This window comes from Falco naumanni, chromosome 7 (genome assembly GCF_017639655.2).
Source record: "Falco naumanni isolate bFalNau1 chromosome 7, bFalNau1.pat, whole genome shotgun sequence".
NCBI lineage: Eukaryota > Metazoa > Chordata > Aves > Falconiformes > Falconidae > Falco > Falco naumanni.
Window position 1 is genome coordinate 71,572,307 of NC_054060.1, and position 21,231 is coordinate 71,593,537.

The 21,231-nt window shown below is 42.0% G+C and overlaps 1 protein-coding gene across 5 annotated transcripts; it reads right to left on the bottom strand.

Moving 5' to 3' along the window:
• Positions 1-921: 921 nt before the first annotated feature.
• On the bottom strand, positions 922-21,203 carry EXD1 (exonuclease 3'-5' domain containing 1). 5 transcript variants are annotated; one of them, XR_005828761.1, is made up of 12 exons: positions 20,936-21,203; positions 20,520-20,588; positions 19,442-19,493; positions 17,901-18,031; positions 16,281-16,348; positions 14,948-15,034; positions 13,742-13,846; positions 13,536-13,616; positions 9,907-10,050; positions 6,907-7,098; positions 3,237-3,321; positions 1,937-2,044 (listed from the first exon to the last, which is right to left on the bottom strand). XR_005828761.1 is itself a non-coding variant. In XM_040599675.1 (11 exons), the coding sequence occupies exons 1-11, from the start codon at positions 21,060-21,062 to the stop codon at positions 1,865-1,867; spliced, it is 1,182 nt and encodes a 393-aa protein (XP_040455609.1). In that variant the 5' UTR covers positions 21,063-21,201; the 3' UTR covers positions 922-1,864. The 5 variants fall into 5 exon arrangements, 3 of the variants coding, with proteins under 3 accessions (XP_040455609.1, XP_040455608.1, XP_040455610.1); XM_040599675.1 differs by lacking the exon at positions 3,237-3,321 and having other exon boundaries at positions 922-2,044; positions 13,742-13,792; positions 20,936-21,201; XM_040599674.1 differs by lacking the exon at positions 3,237-3,321 and having other exon boundaries at positions 922-2,044; positions 20,936-21,201.
• Between the last annotated feature and the right edge of the window lie 28 nt (positions 21,204-21,231).

Here is a 21,231-nt window from a genome sequence, read left to right on the forward strand (position 1 = left end):
ATGAAACACAGACTCAATTTCCAAATAAAACACTGTAAGACAAACTTTTTTCAAACCTGGTTTATTTTTCTAAAGTGAACCAAGACAAAGGACATCTACAGTTTGATTAAAGAATACTGTTAAGGGTTAAAAAAAAAAAAGTAGAAAACATACTGACAAAGAAGAGACCTTGAAGGTTTTTCTGCAAGTTTTTCTGCCACTCGCAGAAGTGAGCAGGTCCTATCTACAGTTTCAATGGAGAGACCTATTTAAACACTGCTGGTCTAGTACTCTTGTTGGAGAGAGGAAAAAAACAAACAAAACAAAACCCTCAAAACCCAACACACATTTCCTGTAATGATATATAGAGAGAATGGACACAGATACATGTAAGCAATCTAGTCACACACCGATTTACATCCAAAGAAAGCCAGCTCAAAACCTACTCGCATGCAGAAGCCATGTCCCTTGCAACCTGGCGTCGTTACTATTAACACAGTCACAGCTTGTTGCCCAGCTTGTTCTCGGATTGCAGACTGGTGGGGACAGTGACCATCACCTCTTCCCCTCCCTATTTCATGTTTTCATCAAGTGTTCGCCAATACCCTAAGAACAAAACCTTCCTTACACTCGATTAAGGTGTTCCCCACCCTGTCTGAAGCATTTGAATGGCAAAACATGCAGCACTTTTTTATGCATTTAAATACATAACTGTGTATAAATTCAGAATTTCAAAAACAAAGAGTTTTCAACAGTCCTGTGCTCCCAAGTCAAATATAGTGATATGCCAAAAAAATGTTCCAGCACTCAGGCGTGGTCTACATTAATTTTGTCATGCAGTAGGCTAGTACTGTTGGTTGGAGGAGCTTTACTTTTAGTGAATACCAGCCAAAGCAACTATACTAGAAAAAAACTGGTTTTGCCTTGATACCTTATTTTTCTGGGGGATGGGGGGGGGGGTGTTTATACTATACATTTTTTAAAATTAAATTAAGTGGGGTTTTCCCCCTTTGTACACTCTTGTCTATATATATACACACCATATTACTGTTACAGCCTTACCTACATGAATCTGATACAGCAGTGCTGACAACAGTGGTGTGCAACTTTCCGCAGGAAGCATCTTTTCTCCGTTAGCCTAAAATAACTCTTGTCTTGGCAGAAAAGTCCTTTTTATTAGTGCACCTCTTTGCTGGTTTTGCCAGCATAGTGGTTCATTAGGGTGTGATCTTTTTCACTCTCCTACGAAAGACTGTTGTATAGCTATGCCAAGAGACTTACTGCACATAAACCAAGCCCACATGGGGTGGCCAGAAGGTTTTTTTGATTTTTCCAAGCAAACCCTTTCTAACCTCAAGGAACAGCCATCTTAATCTTGGTTCCCTTGTTTATGTATCTGGATTGAATGAGCGTTTTACATACCTGCAACAGGTTAACAAAAAAACCAATACAATTTAAGACACTGGCCTGGTAACAATGCAAGAAGAAAAAAAAAGCACCATTTGAAAATAAAAAATAGTTCTTGAAAAAAAACGCATCTCAAAAATAGACCTTAAGAACAGCCAGACACACGAGGAATTTCCTTCCAAAGACCGACCATCATTATTTCCATTCAACAATGGGTTTACCTGTCATTGTAAAGAAAGGAGCTTTTGTTTGACACTTCTGCATGGGGAATAATCCCTTTTCTCATTTGGATGTCTTCCAATACCCAGTCTAAGCTCACCCAAGCCACCTGTATCAGAAATTAGGATTCATATGGCCAGCTTGAGGTCAGTTTAAGGTTCTTCCACAGATTTGCCACTTGGTTTTGATTTTCAGGCTTTTCTTGACAACGTACATTCTAATTGCAGAGGGATACATTTTGGGACACTGATTTATTTCTTCAGTCCCTGTGATCTCCATAGTTTCCATCCTGTGGATCGTTTCTCTCTTCTAATTCCATGGCTGGTCTGATTAAAAGCCCATCCCCATTCATTCTGTAGTCTTTTATTGCTTTCTCCCTTCGCAGCTTCTGGATCTCTGCCAGCTGACGCAGCTCCTCTGGCAGCTCTGTGCAAGTGGGCTGATAAGGGAAAATAAGACAAGAAACAGAAAAGAAAAAGTAATACATATGCATACACATACACGTGCTGTACTTTTGTCAGTACCAGGTAAGAGCTCCCCCTGTAATTAGCCAATGGAACAAAACAATCATCTCTCATTAGATCTGTGGGATGTATCAACTACCTGTTTACACACACAATGGGCCGGGGGTGGGGGGGAGAAAGCGAGTGTGTGTGTCTCCCACTTTCATTTTAGCCTACTCAATGGGGAAAACATTACACTTCCATTTATTGTTTACTCCTTTAAGATGAAGTTCTTCAAGATGTCAGTAACACTTCACATATGGGTTTTAGATGTCTCCTGGGAAACTTGCGCTATGAAGCTGTTGTACACCCCACTTCATGTTTACTTGCAGGAGCCACTGCAAAGGCAGCTTTCCCAGCTTGTCATTTAAAACCATGGTATTCTATCTGACAGGTAAAAAAAGCCCCAACTTATGTGGAAAAAGCCAACATAGTTAACAAATCAATGAAACAGCTGCTCAGGAAGTACGTGAGAGGAGACACACTCCTTGACTTGGCCCTGAGCAGTGCATGGGACGCTGTTCAAAATATTACATTCATGGATCTGCTCCTTAACAAGGACTGCAATGCTCACCAGCTTTGTAGGAACAACACAGAAATCCACAGTTGTGATAAACTGTAGAAAGGGGAATTATGCAAATAAGGAAGCTTCGTTAAAAAGTAGTAATAAACTAGCAAGCAAATTCAATCCTAGCATGTAGCGTGTAGACAACTTCAAGACACCATACAAGCAGCACAGAGGAAACCTTACCTAAGAGCAAAAGATCACAGAACAGAGTGAAAGGGAATTGGCAGGACTACGGGTTAGGGGAATGCAGACATGAAGTAAGAATCCCTCAGGAAAGCTAAGCCACATCCGAGTGAAGAAAATAGTAAGGATGAAGTTACAGAAAAAAACCCACAAAGGGCAGGCCAGAATAATTTTATTAAAATTTAACAAAAAAATATAACAATTAATAAAAAGATTTCTGCACACATCAGAGAAGCACAAAATATCAACACACTGCAGGGCCAAGCAATGATCAATACAAAAGCAGCATGGTAAAAACCACAACTTCTTTCTTATCTCCTACATTCAGCATGAAAAAACCCGTGGATGTTCCCATACCAAAAACATTCATTACGTACCTGGAATCTGTTTCAAATGGCCCCACGAATACTTAATTACCGGTAATTGAAATACAAACACCAAGGTGGATTTCACCTAAAATTCCTGAACAGTAGAAGACGAAAAAGCCGAATTAGTTAACTATAGTATCTCGCTTAAAACCTGACTTGATACCCAGCGACTGGAAGATGCTAAAGAAGGTCCCGGGAAAGATACAGGAAGCAACATGCTGGCAAGTCAAGTGTAAGTATATACATACTGGTAAAAACACTAAGAACAGAAGAGTGGATATACAGATGTGGTGCTTTTGTAAGGGAAGCTGTGCGTCGCAAAACCTGCATCTAGAAGTTTGCACAGATCCAGAGGAAGGCTAAATGATTCTGACAGGCTTACAGAAAAAAGCAGATAAAGCACTTACTGGAAAACACCCCACCTTCAGTTCTGTTTAACCAGAAGAACCTACATCCAGCTTCCTAACTGCTGCAGTATCCTACAGCAAGAGGTAATCCATGCCCTAAACTATTTAAACTAAACTGCATGAAAATTCAGGTTGTATGTTCATAAAGATTAATATGTATTTGGTGCAGTCCCAGCTCACCTGCCAATTAGGAAAACTACTGGCTGAGGCATTCAATTATATTTAGACAGAGAACAGAGTTCATGCCACCACGTGTCATGAACATGTTATCTGGTATCATATACCGCACTGCACCTGGTCTACTGCTGCTTTACCTTAAGTGCACTGGGAAATGAACTGCTGCACAGGGGTGTGCAACTGCCCCATGGTACCAGTGCATTGCTTGTGTACTGTCAGCACTTAGCCAAGAAAGCACTGCACTTCTAGGAGAACATGTACTTCTTTACACCAATGGGTTCCCAGGCTGTTTTCTTTGAACTTAAGTCCTAAACATCAGAATGCAGCTGCATTTCCAAATCCCTAACTACACACAATATGAATCTACAAGGAAAGTTAGAAATTCAGCACGTACAGCTCCTTTACTACATCTTTTCTAGTGACTGAGGTGCAGCAGCACAAAAGCCCATTTTACTTGATGTCTGCAACCACAAGAAGCACAATTACTCCTGGCAGACAGTTATGCTGAAAATGCAGGAAACTGCAGAGACTTTCAGGGTGGGAAGTTTGTGTTGAGTTCTCCTCCTCAGCAGTGAGGAAGATTATCAGTTTCTGAAAGATGCTGAAAAGGGAAGCTGGGCGTTTTGATAATGAAGTGCTGGGGATCAGAGGTTACCGTTTTGCATCTGGTTTGTGGGTGAAAAGTCAGTTGCTTAGAAGGGAGTGTCCAGTATTCAGAATACTTGACTACTACTTGCAGGTGAAGACACAAGAAACCACAGGAAGTGTCAACACACATTTCCAAAAGTGTCAGGATCAATGAGATGCCTTTCTTTTTCTTTCCTTCCCTCCCTCTCCCTCCATGCCTGGAGAACACAGGCATCAAGCATAGGGACTCCAGTGTTGCTGTGGCTGGAGACCAGCTCCAAGACGAAGTCAAGCTCATTGCACCCCAGGCTGCTGTTCACCAAGGCGCCAAGGTGGAGCACAAGTGTAAATTGTGACCGGTCTGTGTAAGAAGTAAAATAGTCCAGTAAAAGCACCTTCTAGGTAACTTCCAACTGTAGCTCCACAAAGTGCACAGATGGCATAACACAGACCTTAGTGATGGATAAACTTTACTTCTAAATATCCATGAAAAAGCACTAGAATAAATGTGCGTGTGTCTCTTGATTATTATTTCATTCTGACAATCAGATCTGAAGAAAGGCTTTTTGATTCAGGGAATTAATATAGACCTAGCCAGAAAACCTAGAAGTTGCACAAAGTTCTTTTTTCTTTCTTTTTTTCTTAAAACAGATTTAGCTGAACTCATCAACTTGCAAAAGATTCCCTTAAAATTGACTTTGTTTACTTACTCAGTGAAGAAACTGAAGTAACAAACCAGTTTTAACTAAACCAAACTGCATATTTGGACTTCAAATATGTATTGCAAGTAGATTTTAAATAAAGTAGAAGAAACATCAAAAAATGATTCACAGTGAAATGGTGGTGAAAATGGCTACTTTTACTACCCATACTACAAGATTTCTAAAGCAGCTGCAGGAAGTATAATTATCAGATGTGATATTAAATAGATCTTCAAAATGCCATTTGAAATTCTCGGGACCAGATCAATTATTTGGGTAATCTTATGGAATAAATGGATTTACAAAAGGATTGGCTCCAGCAACCTGAGTACCACTTCAAAAAATTTTCTACAAATAGCCCAATGCAAAACTGACTTTGTACTTTTTTCACTCTAACAGACTCTTCTTTTCCCTTGTGTCATGCCTACTTTTGCATGCTACTTCATACTGGAAATTCAGATATCGAGCTAATTTTTTTCCATGAACTATGAACAACCTTCTTTTTTTGGCATCTCTCCCCTAAAAAGAAAAGCTTTTCAGCGTGACCTCTTCTCTTCCATCTGTGAAGCAACTATGACCTCTTGTGGTTATTTCAACTAATCCCTTCCTAAATCCTCAATAATGAGATTTTCTGCTCTGAGCCCTTAAGTAATTCCCAAAGAATTCAAGTCTGTGCTTCAGTGCTTTGTTAAACGAGGGCAAAGAAAAAGACAATTCCTTCCATGAAGACAGACCTGCAGTCTCTTTTCCCCATAAATATTTCAAGACATTTACAACTGCAGAAGTGAGGCAGTAACAGGATTTAATCATGTTAGTTCAGTCTTTTTGTGATGAATGAGGATGTTTGACTATTCACTTTTCATCCAAATGTAATACCAGCAATATCTTGCATAGTTGTTGCAAGCCCTCCTAAGATTACTTCATTGAAAAGACAGAAATAGACCACACCAATACCACTGCTTCTTTGGTTTGCATGGATGGGTTCTTTCTACTAGCACAGGAAGTCAAGCTCCTTAATCAAAAATCTAATTCCCCCTGCCCTGCTTTAAAAATTAACAAGCAATTACAGAAATGTCCACCATACAAGAACCACTCCAAGGTACCGGGGCATGCAATACTGCTGGTTCTATGTAACCAAAGATGAAAAGTGTTACTTGACTTGGTTTTGTGCCTGCCCCACCCTGCTAATGAAGGTGAGAATAAATGAGGAAGACAAGATAATGCAAAGATGCTTTACAGAAATAAAAATCCTTGCCCAACAAGAGACACCACTATCCAGAAACAGCCAGTATATGAAAAACATCTCAGCAGTAAAGATGACAGAATAGGAGAAAAACAGAACAAGATTTTGGGACTCAGTTCTCTCACCAAAACAAAGGAACTCTTGCAGCTCCAGGTACCAACACAACTGCCTGCTCCTCTTCATGCTCTCACAAATATGCAACCCCTATCAAGCCCAGAGGTTCTCAGTCTCAGATGAGAGTGAAGAGGAGGCACATGTGCCTGTGCCCATGCCTTAACTGCTGCAACTCACCATCCCCAGCACTAACTTGAGGTGGATGTGTGCTGATGGACTAACATGAAATGCAGCTAGGTAGATACAGACACCATCACTTCTGCTGCTCATCAAAGGAAACAAGGTACATAATGGCATAAAGTAGGGTGTACAGTTGCAGAAAAGGAAGCTGCTGTGGCTAAGTCCTCCAGAGTTACCCATCAGAGCCTCAGATCAAATCACTAACCAGAGACATAAGCAGACATACCTACCTTTGTGCTCCTAAGGTGATCTCCAGACCCAGACTGATAAGCATTTAAATAACCACGTACTACAGTTGTTAGGTCAGACATCAAGTTATCCATTAGAGATGCGTGGAGCAGCAGAAGGTACATAGCCTTCAGAGCAAGTGCTTTAAGCAGAAAAGCTGGAAAGGGTCTCAGGAACCACATGTCAGCATTCTCCTGTGTATCCCAATGCAAATGAAAGCAGTTATTTACACAGCAAAAATTATAACAAAGCTTTTCATCACATTAATCTGCAACTTGCAACATTATCTCCTGATGCCGATCTCTCTTTTCAGTGCTACTGAATGCTTGCAGCTTCTAAGGCCATCTGCTTGTGGATGTTTGAGAAGAGGGAGTTTGGGAGGATGAATTGCTTCTTTAAAGAAAAATGCCAAACAACCCAAAAACTAACAAATAATTTTTCCAGCATTTAATGTTAGGCTTTCTCTCACTCATCTCTGAAACTAGGTTGGATTCCTAAGAGCAGAGCTGAAGATCTAAAGGGAAAATAACCCTTCCATCAACAGAGCCAGGGAAGCATCTGGGGATAGTAACAACTTCAGTCATCACAACTAGAACCAGAAGCACATGAAAACAAGCCCCACTTAAGCAGCATGACTATGACACCCTGAGCAAAACTGTCAATACAGAGTGGCTTACATTGGTATCTTTACTACATACATATTACAGGAATTTTCCATCTTTTTTCTCTGGACCAATAGGAGGATTTGGTCTGGTAAACTAAGGCAGGCATGCTGCCATTTAGCTTAGATTTGCCATAAAGAATTCTCTAAATTGAAATTTTGAAAGACACTATTAGAATTCCAGAACTTACAGAAAAATAAAGCTGTGTTCAAATTAGAGGTTTCGCTGAGTAGCTATTATAGCAATATCAAGTAACATTTAATCCAGGCTTTTGAGAAAGATTTTAAGACTATGAACAGGCAGTGCAAACCCACTTAAATTTACTCAAGAAGTTACAAGACCAGTACGAAAGGCTACAAAATGCTCTGATAGGAAAGATATTGTTCCTTTTCAGTAAAGAAATCCTGCCTATATGGTGAGGTCTCATTACATATCTAGTTCCCATATTTAGTAGCTTCTTCGGAAGTTTTCCTCTCTCAGCCCCAAAAAAGCAAGGTCAGGGGATTAAAAACCCAGCAAAAGCTGCCACACTGGCACTGGCATATTTATATACTGTTTAACTAATTTGATATCCTTCCACGATAAGGGCACCTGAGTAGTGGATGAAGGCAAGGCAGTGGATGTAGTTTTTCTGGATTGTAGTAAGGCTTTTGATACTGTCCCCCACAGCATCTTTCTGGACAAGCTGTCCAGCTGTGAAGTGAGTAGGTTCATGGTGCGCTGGATTAAAAACTGGCTGAAGGGCAGAGCTCAAAGGCTTGTAGTGAATAGAGCTAGATCTGGCTGGCAGCCGGTCACCAGCAGCGCTCCTCAGGGCTCAGTTCTAGGGCCGGTTCTGTTCAATATATTTTATCAACGGTCTGGACGCGGGAGTTGAATGCACCAGCAGCAAGTTTGCTGACGACACCAAACTGGGAGGTGCTGTTGACTCTTGAGTCAAGAAGAGGCCTTGCAGAGGGACCTAGACAGATTGGAGCACCGGGCTACTATTAACAGGATGAAATTTAACAAGTCAAAATGCCGGGTTCTGCACCTAGGATGGAATAACACCAGCCACAAGCACAGACTGGGAGAGGAGCGGCTGACAGCAGCCCTGTGGAGGGGACCTGGGGTGCTGGCTGGCAGCAGGCTCAGCATGAGTCTGCAGCGTGTCCTGGCACCCCGAGGGCAGCCTGCATCCTGGGCTGCATCAAACCCAGCATCGCCAGCGGGTCAGGAGAGGGATCGTCCCGCTGTATTCAGCGGTGGTGCGGCCTCACCTTGGCTCCTGTGACCTGTTCTGGGCCACCCAACTCAAGAAGGATGCAAAGGTCCTTGGAATGCATCCAGAGGAGGGCAACGAAGCCGGTAAAAGGGCTGGAAGGCACGTCCTGTGAGGAGCGGCTGCGCACTCTGGGCTTGTCTGGTTTGGAGAGAAGGAGGCTGAGGGACGACCCCACTGCTCTCTGCAGCTTCCTGGGGAGGGGACGTGGAGAGGGAGGTGCTGAGCTCCTCTCCCTGGTACCCAGGGACAGGATGCCTGGGGAGGGATCAAAGCTGCGCCAGGGGAGGTTTAGACTGGCCATGAGGAAGCACTTCTTTACCGAGAGGGTGGTCAGGCCCTGGAACGGGCCTCCTGGAGAGGCGGACGATGCCCCAAGCCTGTCAGCGTTTAGGAGGCATTTGGACAATGCCCTTAATAACATGCCTCAACCTGGTCAGCCCTGAACCGGTCAGGCCCTTGGGCTAGATGATCATTTTAGGTCCCTTCCAACTGAAATAGTTTATTCTATTTATCAAGCAAGTCTATTCTATTTATCTCCAAATCTTAGGAGCTCCTGGCCCATGAAGTTCTCCCTTTCTTGTCCCCATCTGAAAGATCAACAAAACCAAGGACAATAGAGAATAATGATTTGGAAAATGCTGCTGAACTGCACAAGCAAGAAAAAAAAATCGCTACTCTCATTTTTTCATTCTCATAAGTGCTGGAAATAAGTTTCCTCTTTCCCTACTTGACTCAGGATTCATTTTAACCAACTTGTTATGTTGGAACTAGGTTTCAGATTTAGTCAAATACATTAAGATATCCAGAACATTTTTAACCCAAGTTATATACATCCTCTATTGTACAAGCTCTGTGGTTTCTTCAAAACCTCAATTTCACATGAGCTATTAGGAAATAGCAGCATAAGCACTAATGCCAACTAAAGCTTACATCTGTCTCCCAAGTCCGTGTTACAAAATGACCTAAACTACAGCAATTTGACCACTGCTTTTTGAAAAACTGACAGAAACATCTCCAGATGGGCAAACCATAGCTCACAATTGAGTCTTCAGAAGGTGCCCCACTGAATCACTCACCGAAGCCATCTGCTGCCTGCTCTTCATGATGGCATGCCATTTGGAAGGTATCTTCAAGTGCTGCATCAAACACTCCTGTAATGTGCAGACACGGTGTGGAAGGAAGCCACCTGTTGCCACTGAGAACTGCAGAGCATCAGCAACCTGTGATGGAAGGGAGCAATATGCCACAACCAGCGTCTGTTAACCCAAGGCAGGGAACGTGGAGGTTTGACAGTGGGGATGCGTATTAGAAATAAAGTACGCTGCAAACAAAATAATTCTCTTTTTGACTGCATACAGTTGCAAAGTAATCTGAGTCCTTAAAGCTGTTCAGTTACATAAAAGGCTAAATTAATTTTTAAAACTTAACCTTATGTAAATTAGTCTAAGGCTCTTTCTAGCCCAGCACTCTTGTCTCTGGACAGCAGGTGGTTAGGAGCAGTTATCAGAAGAGAGTAAACATACAGTGATACTTCCCCAGGATATTTCTGGTTTGGTTTTTATCTAAAACTGAAATAGTGATGCAACATAAGGAAAGCATGATGAAAGAATATGCAAAGTTTTCAAAAACCTTTTGCCTAAAACCTGATTTTGCCAGTGAGCCTTACCGTTGACAGCATACAGAGCCAGAAGGCAAGCAAACAGCCTCCAGCAGCAACTACATGGCATGGTGTTTGCTTGTTTCTCATCCTGGTTTTGTCACTTTACAGAAAGAGTAGGAACAACCTTGACTCTTATCCCTAACCAGGGAACACAAAGATGAGTGGGATTATTGCAACAGGTGCCAAAAGAAGACAATGGAAAAGGGAAGCCTGGAAGAGAGTCCACTCACCAGGGGAACAGAGAGGAAAAAATAAAAAGCCTGCATCCACATTCAAAATCTGAGAGTGAACTATCTGTCATTAGAACAATCCACCCCGGGGGTGTGCCCCCTGCCCCACCCTTTTCTGCTTAAGCAATAGCCACCAGTGGTGGTCACAACGGCTGTGTCTGGCTTAAGCTGGAATTTGGGGAGACAGATAACAACACAATACTTAAGGGTCACAAATCTTGCTCAACAGTTGAGGGCTAGCTGAACACGTGCCAATCTAAAATACGGCCAATATGCAAATATGACTATAAGTCAATGATCTTACTTCATAGATAATGGACAGCTCAGGGTCTGCTGAGCTCTTCTACATGGCAGCAAGCTGCACAACAGGATCTCCCTTTGAGTAGGGACACCTCTCAAGGTTACTCCTCGAGGCTGAGAGATTCCTTGCCACAACAGATTCTCAGTAAGCGATTAGTAGCATGCTAAACTTTGAACTTTCCCTCTCAGTAGCTGTATGCAGATGAAGAGGAACCTCTAGAAAGACCTTCTCAAGCGGTTACTTTTATTCAAAGTCAAAACAAAGATGATGTTCAAATTTCTGGAAATATATTCCATTCTTCTAGATGGTTGGAGAGAGGGTTTCTAATAAAAAAAAAATATCAATGCTTTCCAAATAAGGAGAGAAAAAGACTTAAATATTTAAACAAAAATGAAAGCATCCTTGTGCTTAATATTCATAAAAGGTTTAATCTGAACGAACAAGGTTATAGAATAAACTTGCCCACCACAAAAACATTATTTTAGCTTACACTGTGAAAATCTTTGTCCAAAGTCACTCCATGCTAATGGTTTGGATTCAAAGGCAGAAAAACTACAATATGGTAAAAAGTAGTGTTTCTGCATTGATCTGTGGAAGCAGACTGCAACAGGGACTTGTTCACTTGTACATTTTATGATTAAACCTTGCACGGACCTCTGTCTCACAGTAAGTCTCAAGCTGTCAAATTTTCTTTACTCTTGCAGCACACACCTCTATGAAAAATGCTATTATTTCTTTTGGTAGTACACAGATATACAAGCAACAACATTTTACAATAGCCAGGGATTTCACAGAGTGAGAACGCCCTAGCCTCATGATGCAGCATAGAAGCGTCCCAGAAGGCAACGTTAGGGAGGTAAGCACTGACAACAGCCAGTTTGCCTGCTCACTATCCAGCTTTTTAGGCTGCTGTAGCCCAACAGGGCCACACACATACCCCCAAGGCAGCCAAATGTGAAACAGCAATATTAGATTTCCACAAACAGTATCATTAAAAGTTACTTCAACAGGTGATGCTTAAGTGCTATAAGAACATCAATGGGGAAGACAGTGAACATCAGAAACCTTTCACTGCCATCCTCTGCATGTTGTGTTAATTATATTAGGTTACTTATTGCAAGGAATAAACAGTTGCAGCAGCTGACCAAAACTGGGGATAAATAACACTTTTCAAATTATGCAAGCAGGATCCCATCTAAACCAGAGTTCTTCATTCCATTGCTGTGCTTTTTAAGCAAAGTCTCACTTGCACACACAGCCTGTTCCAATTTTAACAACACTGGGAAGCTGGCTCTAAGACGTGCTTCACAAAAAGCATCTATGAGAGTTTGGTCCGAGGTATCTCCCAACTATATTCTCCAGCAGTACAGAGTAAAAGAAAAGACAGCTTAATTCCATAGTATCAGGTACACTGCAGGGTAGCCAAAACCGGACTACTTCACTAGCTTGCTTACAGCAGAAGTAGGATTCAGGCCAATGAATCAGAGTAATTGAATTTAAACCTTGAGATCTATCAGTGCAAGAAAAGCATGCACGTCAGCTCATACCAAGACAACAGAACAATGAGTGCAATCCTGCATGCCTCAGACCCTAGGGTGGATAGTTCTGGTTAGTTATTCCCCCTGTATCAGTTATGTGTTCTAGCCAGTACAGCTGGGAGCACTGGTGGGAATTTTCACCCCTATCTTTTTCATGCAGTCGAGACTTAACACTGACTGATATTTGACCTGTAATAGAATAAAATAATTTTTAGGGGCAAAAGGCCAAACTAAGGTCAGCGACAGAGAAACCTTTGCTGTATAAAGCTTACTATGTAGCCCAGACTTGGGCTTTGAAGAGTTAATATAAGCAGTCATATCTATGACATGAAAAGTCAGTATACAGGCAAGGACAAGCCACACATAACTATGCGTAACATATCCATTCCCATTATGAGAGATCATAGCCATTATGTCATTTTCTTCTCTCTTGAAAGGCTCTAATCCTCCTGTTAGTCACACATTAACTACCACAACCACCAGGGCCAGCACCAGCAAAAACAGATTTTGTGGTAACCTGGCCTGTTCTCTCACTTCCACAGCTGTTTTTATTAGCAGGTGCTTCCTAGTGCTGGATACTTGTAGCCTGAATCTGTTTCTACACTTGTGAAAGGGGCAGAAAGAATAACAAAACAAAAAGCACAAGCTGACCTGGCTCCTGTTTAAGCCACAGTAGCCTCAGGTTGTGCCAAGTTTGATCAAGACCAGTTAATACATCTTTAAAAAAAAACACATTAAACTTGCTGCTAATATTAAATATTAACTACCTTCGAAAATGGGTCTACACAAGACTCTAAATAACACTATCAGCCTTGCCTGCTGGTTCTTTCTAGCTAGAACAAACCCATTACATTTACATGGTTCAACAACAGTCACATTCTAGTAATGTTAAACCTCCCCTGAGAGAATGCCCTGAACAAGGCTGAAGTTTCTCTTGTTGAAACTTTTGTTCCCGACCAGAACATTTGAAAGGTACCTGTGTGTCAAAGACATTGAAGAGAAGGACACCGTACTGGTGGAAGAGGCAGTCTGAGATCCCACGGCAGTCATGCATGACCTGAAGCAAGAAAGAGCCGTCAGACAAACTGGTGTCCAGCTGCAACTTTTCTGGTGCAGCTTGATCATTATACGTGTATATGACCTCTGCCACCACAAATGCCCTCACACCCCCTGTACCCTTACCTTCAGGATGTTTTTGTCTTCCAGCACCATTTGTAATCCATTTTTGAAAGCCTGAGGTCCCAGAAGGAAGATATCAAACAGAAAAATATGGCTCTTTGTTCCTATCTACAACAAACTCATTTGCAAAGAAAATGAGTGAGGGACAGAAGAACAAAGGATTTGAAAGTAGGAGAGAGCGCCCTGTTGCCCACAAGCCATGAACTCCTATCTACAGGCTTATTCTGGGGAGAGCAGGTTTAGTTTCCTTAATGCTAATTCACTAAACAAGTCTTGTTTGTTCCAGAGATGCTTGGAGACTCACAGTAATTAGGAAGAACAACGCAGCAGTCTACTATGCACAGTTAAATACAGCATTTTGAGACATATCAAGAGCAAACCCTATGCACAGTACTTAAAATAAATTCCTACACCAATCACGGTGACGTTTTCAAAGAACCACTTCCAACAAAATTCTTGTGCCCGTGACATTCCTTTCGTTGTCAAAGACCACTACCAAGGAAATAAAGGACATAATTTTCCATTCTAGCATTTCAAACAGGATATGAAATTTAGGTTTTGCCTATGTTCAAATTCATAATGGTTTAACAAAAGCTGTTATTTGAAAGCAATTTAGCCATAGCAAAGCAAGCATTTTGCAGACACTTACTTCTGCTGAAATGAGTTAAATTTGAAGCATGAACTCCCACACAAGTTTTTACTTTGGATAAACACACTTACTTTTAGATCCATTTAAAAATAAACTAAGATGGTTTTGAGCTAACAGATTAAGCTATTTTCCTTTCTGTCCCTTCCTTTTCAGATGTTGACAATATCACAGCTAATTAAGATACTGTATCATCTTTAGATGGATTTTACTCCTTCAGTTAAATTTGTGTTGTGATTAGATTTGTAGTTTTTCAACAGGTAACAGCTGTACTAGTGTAATACCTCTACCTGTATACAAGTATATAAAGATGGCAAACCAAGTATGTTACATTGCTATATACAAACATATGTATTACATACAAGTTTAGTAATTATTATATTGCCTTATAATGGCATAATTCTTTCTGTAACAGGTCTTTTATTAAATATCTGATCTGTCTTGAAGAACATTATAACCCTTACCAAAGCAGTTACTTAAGTCTTAAACACTGGCTAATCCCTGAATGTTTCTCAGTTATGCCTCTATTTAGTGGCACATTTTGGGAAACATCTGCCTCTTACCTCAAGCCATGAGAGTTTTCCATGACGACACAAATTAACACCTTCTCCTGCTACACTGACAATGCACTGCTGTTTCAGGTGCAGCACCTAATGAAGAAAACAGGGGTAAAACAAATAATGCCAGAGAATAATAGGCAGAGGGACAAATAGTAAACTGTGATTTTTCTGGTCATGTTCCATATTTAAAAAGGTAAATACAGATCAAAACCACAACGAATCTCAGATATATAGTGATCCACGAGAACCAGACAGAGCATCAGTCCAGATGCAGATAGACAGCTGGAAATAACACAACTAGAAACATGAATGATAGGTTTAGCAGAGATTATGGGTAACTAAAGAATATAGACTCCCGTGATCTCCTCCCAAGAAATTCTTCTAAGTAGGTTTTAGGAAATTCCTTAAGGTTACATAAAGAAGGTATTCCTTTCAGATAAAAAGAGAACTCATTTCCTAAGGTATGAAAGAAAAACCTGCTACTCTCACAGGCACAAGAAGTTTTCAGACAATTAAGATAAAGCAACCTGTAGCGCACATGTAACAGAAGAGTAGAAGGCATAAACAAACAAAAAAGTCAGCTTCTTTTTAAAGCAACAGTTAGATTCCTGCGTAAACAGGGAAATCTCTTCCTGGGGAAGAGCTTTTTCCTCTGTATGCACAATAGATTTACCATACTATCTCAACTGATGTTATTGGAAGACAAAACGGCATGGAGGACCTACATATTACTTGTCTAATTCAGGATTTTAAAAATGCTACAAAATTTAATAATAAATCTGTCATTGGCTCTGAGTTCTGAAACAAAGACATTTTACCAAGTCCACTTACGCTATTATACATGATTTAAGAGAAAAAGGTACAGGCATGTCTGGAGTTCCAAATACCTACAAAAACAACACAATCAATTCCCTCTCCAAATGCCAACAGATTCTTGTGTTGTTCCCTTCTTAAACAAAATAATTGCACACTAGACAGTAATACTGACCCTTCACCTCCGTTACTGGTGATGCAGAGTCTGAAAATAGCAACCAACACACACTGATACAGATTCACACCCACCCACTGCAAACTCATGTGCACTGCACTCTTTCCCTGCATGTATGCACTATTTAAATATATTTTGATGCCACAGAGAAACCATTTCTACTTGACTTAAAGAAGCCAGTTACTACCTATTACTCAAATTTCACTGCAGTCTGGAAAAGTGATTTCCAGTGTAAGATGTCATGAAGCCTGTACTCACAATCTTCCCACCTAATGGATCTACTGACTATTAGAATGGAACAGGCTTAGAAGCCATACATGCTGCTTAAGAACATTAATTAGTACTTACTGCTGGCTCAAATTTCTGCTGGAAACAATCAACAACTGTGTACTCCACATTCTCTTCATCCTTCTTCTCTAAAAGGAAGGAAAACCCCCAAGCATTAGATGCTTCCTCCACTTAACTAAACTTTGCACAAGGGTATGTATTTTATTGTGTGATCACTCTACTTTTCTGGTTTAACTGTTCAGTTCTTCCCACTGTACTTCCTGAGCACACCCAAATGGATTAGTGAACTCTCTAATTCAGTACAAGATTCAGTCTAGAGCATGACCTGAAATTCTGGTTTTGGACAGAACAACTGGCTGTTTAAAAGTGAGTTGCAGCATTACTTGTTGTTATGATGCGTAAAGGAAATAAAGTTTTCAGTTTAAAAAATTACATGCATTAAAAAAAAAGCGCTCTAATTTCCAGGCCTGTACAGGGAGGGAAAAAGATTGTAACTAAGACAAAACTAACAGACAGTGGCACCACAGAACATGGATACCTAAGTGATCAAGGGGGCAAAGAGAATTTAAGTCAGATTTGAATATTTTTTAACACCTGCTTATCAATGTCTAATGAACAGGTAAAGAAGGGTTCTCTTAAAGATTCTCCCTTCTCTTTAGGTAACGTGCAAATATTAACAATATGCGTCCATGACAACACAAAGACAATCTTCTAAACTCTAAAACACTAGTCAATTGAAAGGCCGCAAGAAAAAAATTTTAAAGGCTCTCCCTGATGACATAAACACGTGCTCATTTTCTCCCCCGCTACTCAGATAAACACTGCTACTTTCCTTCTAGCCTATATGTGCCTTGCACTCCTGTCACGGTTCTATGAGAACAGAATGAGCTAATCACATTTCGGATCTGTACCTGTACATATGTATACAGCAGGAACCACAGAACCAAATCCATGCAAGCATGTGACAACCAGCACCGACCCAGAGAGCAAGAGTCTTACTGAACTTTGAAATGACATACATTTCAGGAACAAGTACAAAATTAAAACAACCACTGTAGGGGAATGCTCTCTGCTTGAAGCATTTTGATATACAAATATCCCAGGGGTGGGTGCCCAAAGGACGGGGCCAGGCTCTTCCCAGCGGTGCCCAGCGATGGGACAAGGGGCACCGGGCACAAACCGCCACACGGCCGGTTCCCTCTGAGCAGGAGGGAGAACGTGTGTCCCTGGCGGGTGGCGGGGCGCTGGGCCGGGCTGCCCAGAGCGGCTGGGGAGGCTCCTTCTGCAGGGCCATGGTGCAGCCTGTGGGGAGAGCCTGCGGGAGTAGGTGATTGGACTAGGTGATCTCCAGGGGTCTCTTCCCACCCCAACCAGTCTGGGATTCTGCGATTTCTCCAAAAGATCAGTTGTGCTGCTCAGCCAATTTTACAGTTGATGAGAGCTACAAGAAAAGAATTCTGGAAAGCAGATATATTTCCTTCTGATACTTGCAAATATATCTGTAGGCAAAGAGCATGTCCACCTGTGGGTGACGAGCTCTGTACCTATCTCTCTATAACCACTGTTCTTTCAGAATATATCCTGTTCTGATACCGGCAAACCAAGAGATCACAGCGTTTGGGAAAGATGCTGTCCAACAAAGACAATCTAACTACATTGCTTAAGTAATACCCACATTACCTGAGAGGGAGTATTTTAAGCTATCTGAGGCTCTGAGCTGGCTGCCTAGGGGAACGTGAGAAGAACTCCATGGGCCACAATCTGCTAGTCCTGCATCTGCTTGTTTGTTCCCTTCAACAGCTGAAGTGCACCTGCACAAGCAAGGCAAACCATACATCGGCACAGAAGTCAAAACATTCCACATTCCACCAGCATGGATGTTTTAATAAAGAAAATTATTTCATCCAATGCCATCTACCTGTGTCCAAACAATGAACATGAAGCTTATTTTCCACAAAGGAGCCTTTATTTCAGATAAAATGTCACATTTATTCTGAAAGTAAAAGGTGAAAGCAGAACTTGAACAGATGTTCACTGCAAAGGACAGCAAGAGTTTCAAGGAAAGAAAGAGTTCAAAAGTATGAAGAACACAGTACCTGACCTGAGCCCAAGAGCCACACAGTTTAGATATCTGTAAGTCTTTACACTGAATCAGTATTTGATCCATTAGTTACTGTGATTGGAGGGAAATTTTACAAGTTCACCAATATGTAAACCAGTTATATCTGTGGAAACTTTACTGTAATCACCTGGAAGCATCTCAGGACCAAAAAAAACAGTTAGTTAAAATTCACCTGACTGAAAGATGTCTCATATAAGATGCTTAATTTCTACGAGAGGACAGTCTGAGGTCAAGAATACTTCACTGGGAAATATAACTTATTAGTATAAATTTCCTTATATTGATATAAAATCATCCCAATAGGATTATAGAGCTTCAATCATGTATATCTCAACAGAATAAAACATAAAAACCCCTTTCTGATCAGCCTTTAGATGTAGCTAAGAACCTAAAATTGTATATTTAGAGGATTAACACAGGAATCTGCTACCAAGCTAAGCATATTCCAGTATGTGTGAGCGAGCTGAACAGGGAGAAAGAAAATGAAAGAGCAGCAAGACGACTGCTGCTAAACACAATTCTATGTGCTTTTTAACTTTTTAAGGACTATTCAATAGACACCATTTCATTCCTACTTCTCTTAAGAGGAAGAATAAACTATTCAAACGTGGTCTTGTGAGAAGACTCAAAGCAAACCCATCTAGGAGCATGGGTCTGCAGGAGTTTGAAACATATTTTTACCAGATTCCCGGTGTCACATTTGTATATGTTTTGAGAGCATCTGTATAAACCTAACCTTCCCTGTGCAGCTGTCCTGGAACTGTTTCTCCACAGAAGAAATGCTCATGGGAAATCCTCCATGAAACCACAAGCCCACAAGGAAACAAACCAAACCAAACGCTTCTACCTAGGAACACTAGTGGGAAGAAAATAAAAAAGGAAAAAGCAAGAGAAATTCTAAGCGATAGCGTGGGAGAACCTTTTACACAGGGGAGGTCTTCCACTCGCCACCTTGTTCACCTCTTTAGAGCAGAGAAATACAGACTCAGCACAGTTGAGTCTGAACGTCAGTATTATACTAAACGTAAGCGGTGGCTCCCCTAGCGAGTGCATCCCACCCCTTATCCTACCGTGAAAGGAAGGAAACATTTCAACATACTTGTAGAGCATTGCTGTTCCCTTCCCTGAATCTGGTTCATCCAGCAGTTCCACTGCAATAGAAACAAACAATTTAACCTCTAGTGCCAACAAGCAACTTTTTGACACTTGTTATCTGCTAAAAAAAGAACCATAACCAGTACTAACCACCATAGGACATGGCCATAAATGCAAAAAAAAGAAACTGAACTCAAAGTATGGTTTAAATAATTTTAAATTCGCTCTGATGTACAAATCTACATAAATTAACTTACATTGGTAGCCTAGATAAGGTGTACTTCACAACTCTAGCACTTAAAGAAGACTAATGGCCAAGCATCCCACCAAAACCAAAGTCAGTATCAAACTACAACAGATTACTTTACAGACTATTACATACACAATCAAGCAGGTACAAGGAAAAAGGCAGAACAGAGTCAGTTAATCACTTGGCAGGTCTAATTACTGCCTTTAGCTATTTCTCCCTCAGCACTTTGCTCCTTGTCCCCAAAGCAAAGCAGATGCCAACAGAAACACACAGGACCTTTAAACACTAGGAAGACTTTTCTTAAATAATCCCATATTCTTATCACTAGTGAATCATGGAAAGAGGCTCAGATAAACAGCCCGCTTAATAGAGGCGCTTTTGCCCCTATGAGTAAAAGGAAACCAAAGTTAACTAGAACTTTAAGCAATTTAACTTCCCAGCAGAGTCCATTAGTGAAAGTCTTGCACACACAGGAACACCACAATGAATGCAACTTGCCTTCAGGATGTGAACAGAGGGCACACTTTCCTCAGTGTATTACCTTTGAAATTACTTTCATTAGTTGCCTCACTGGACTTTATTCATTACTTAAATAATAAACTTTAATGCAGTACAGTCACAAGACCATCACAAAGCGTGGAATTATTTTTTCACTAATAGATACTTGGGGAACCCAAGTTGTGTGATTTATATGACATTCTATTTCCTACTGATTTTAAGTAGTAAGATGTGCAGCTGGAGAATTCAACAGTGACCAAAACATGGATTTAAAACGCTGAGTGAAGTGAAGGCACGACCCCTGTGCCCCAGAACGCAGTCAGGAAAGCCTCACCATTGACTATTTCATGGCCAAAAAACATCTTTACTCCTGGAGTGCTTCTGCCAGTTTCCACGTTCTTCACTGAAATGCGGGAGGGGAAAAAAAACAGACATAGGTCAAGGCGCACGGTTGTGAGCAACAGCTTGTTACTCGCAGGCGCCGCCAGCCCACAGGAGCGCGGTGGCGGCTGTCCCAAGGGAAGGGCCTTTCCAGGAGGTGGCTGCGCACCCGCAGACGAGGCCAGGCGGGTGCTGCTAACTCGTGCTTTTAAGGGCCACGTTACTCGCCCTACTGTCGGCCCCCGGGAAGCCCCCAGGGGCGCCCCGTGCCCACCTCGGCGTATCCGCCACCGCCGCCCCCCCTCCCGGACACGGCGCCCCTCAGCCCGCCCGCTCCCCCTCACAGGCTGAGGCGCCGGCGGCCCCGACCTGTCCGCAGGAGGAGGCTCCGGTCGGGGTTCACACACTGCAGCACCCCCTGGAAGACGCCGCATTTTAAGGTGACTCTAAGGGGTCTCCCCAGCAGGGCACGCAGGCGCTCGCCGCTGAGGGACATGGCGCGGGGCGAGGGTCCCGCCGCACACCGAACCCCCCCTCCACACCGCGGGGGGGAGGGACCACCGGCGCCCGCGGCCAATCACGGAGGGGAAGCGCCCGGCGGGGCGCGGCGGCCTGTAACGGCCGCTCGGGCGGGCGCCTGCGCTGTGGCGGGGAGCGGGGCGCGC

Excerpts from the sequence above, each read along its gene's own strand:
- EXD1 (XM_040599674.1), bottom strand. The coding sequence starts at position 21,062 with ATGTCCCTCAGCGGCGAGCGCCTGCGTGCCCTGCTGGGGAGACCCCTT. Across the intron at positions 13,617-13,741 it reads AAGACAAAAACATCCTGAAG|GTCATGCATGACTGCCGTGG; the intron begins GTAAGGGTACAG and ends TTCTTGCTTCAG. Across the intron at positions 10,051-13,535 it reads TCAATGTCTTTGACACACAG|GTTGCTGATGCTCTGCAGTT; the intron begins GTACCTTTCAAA and ends CTTCCATCACAG.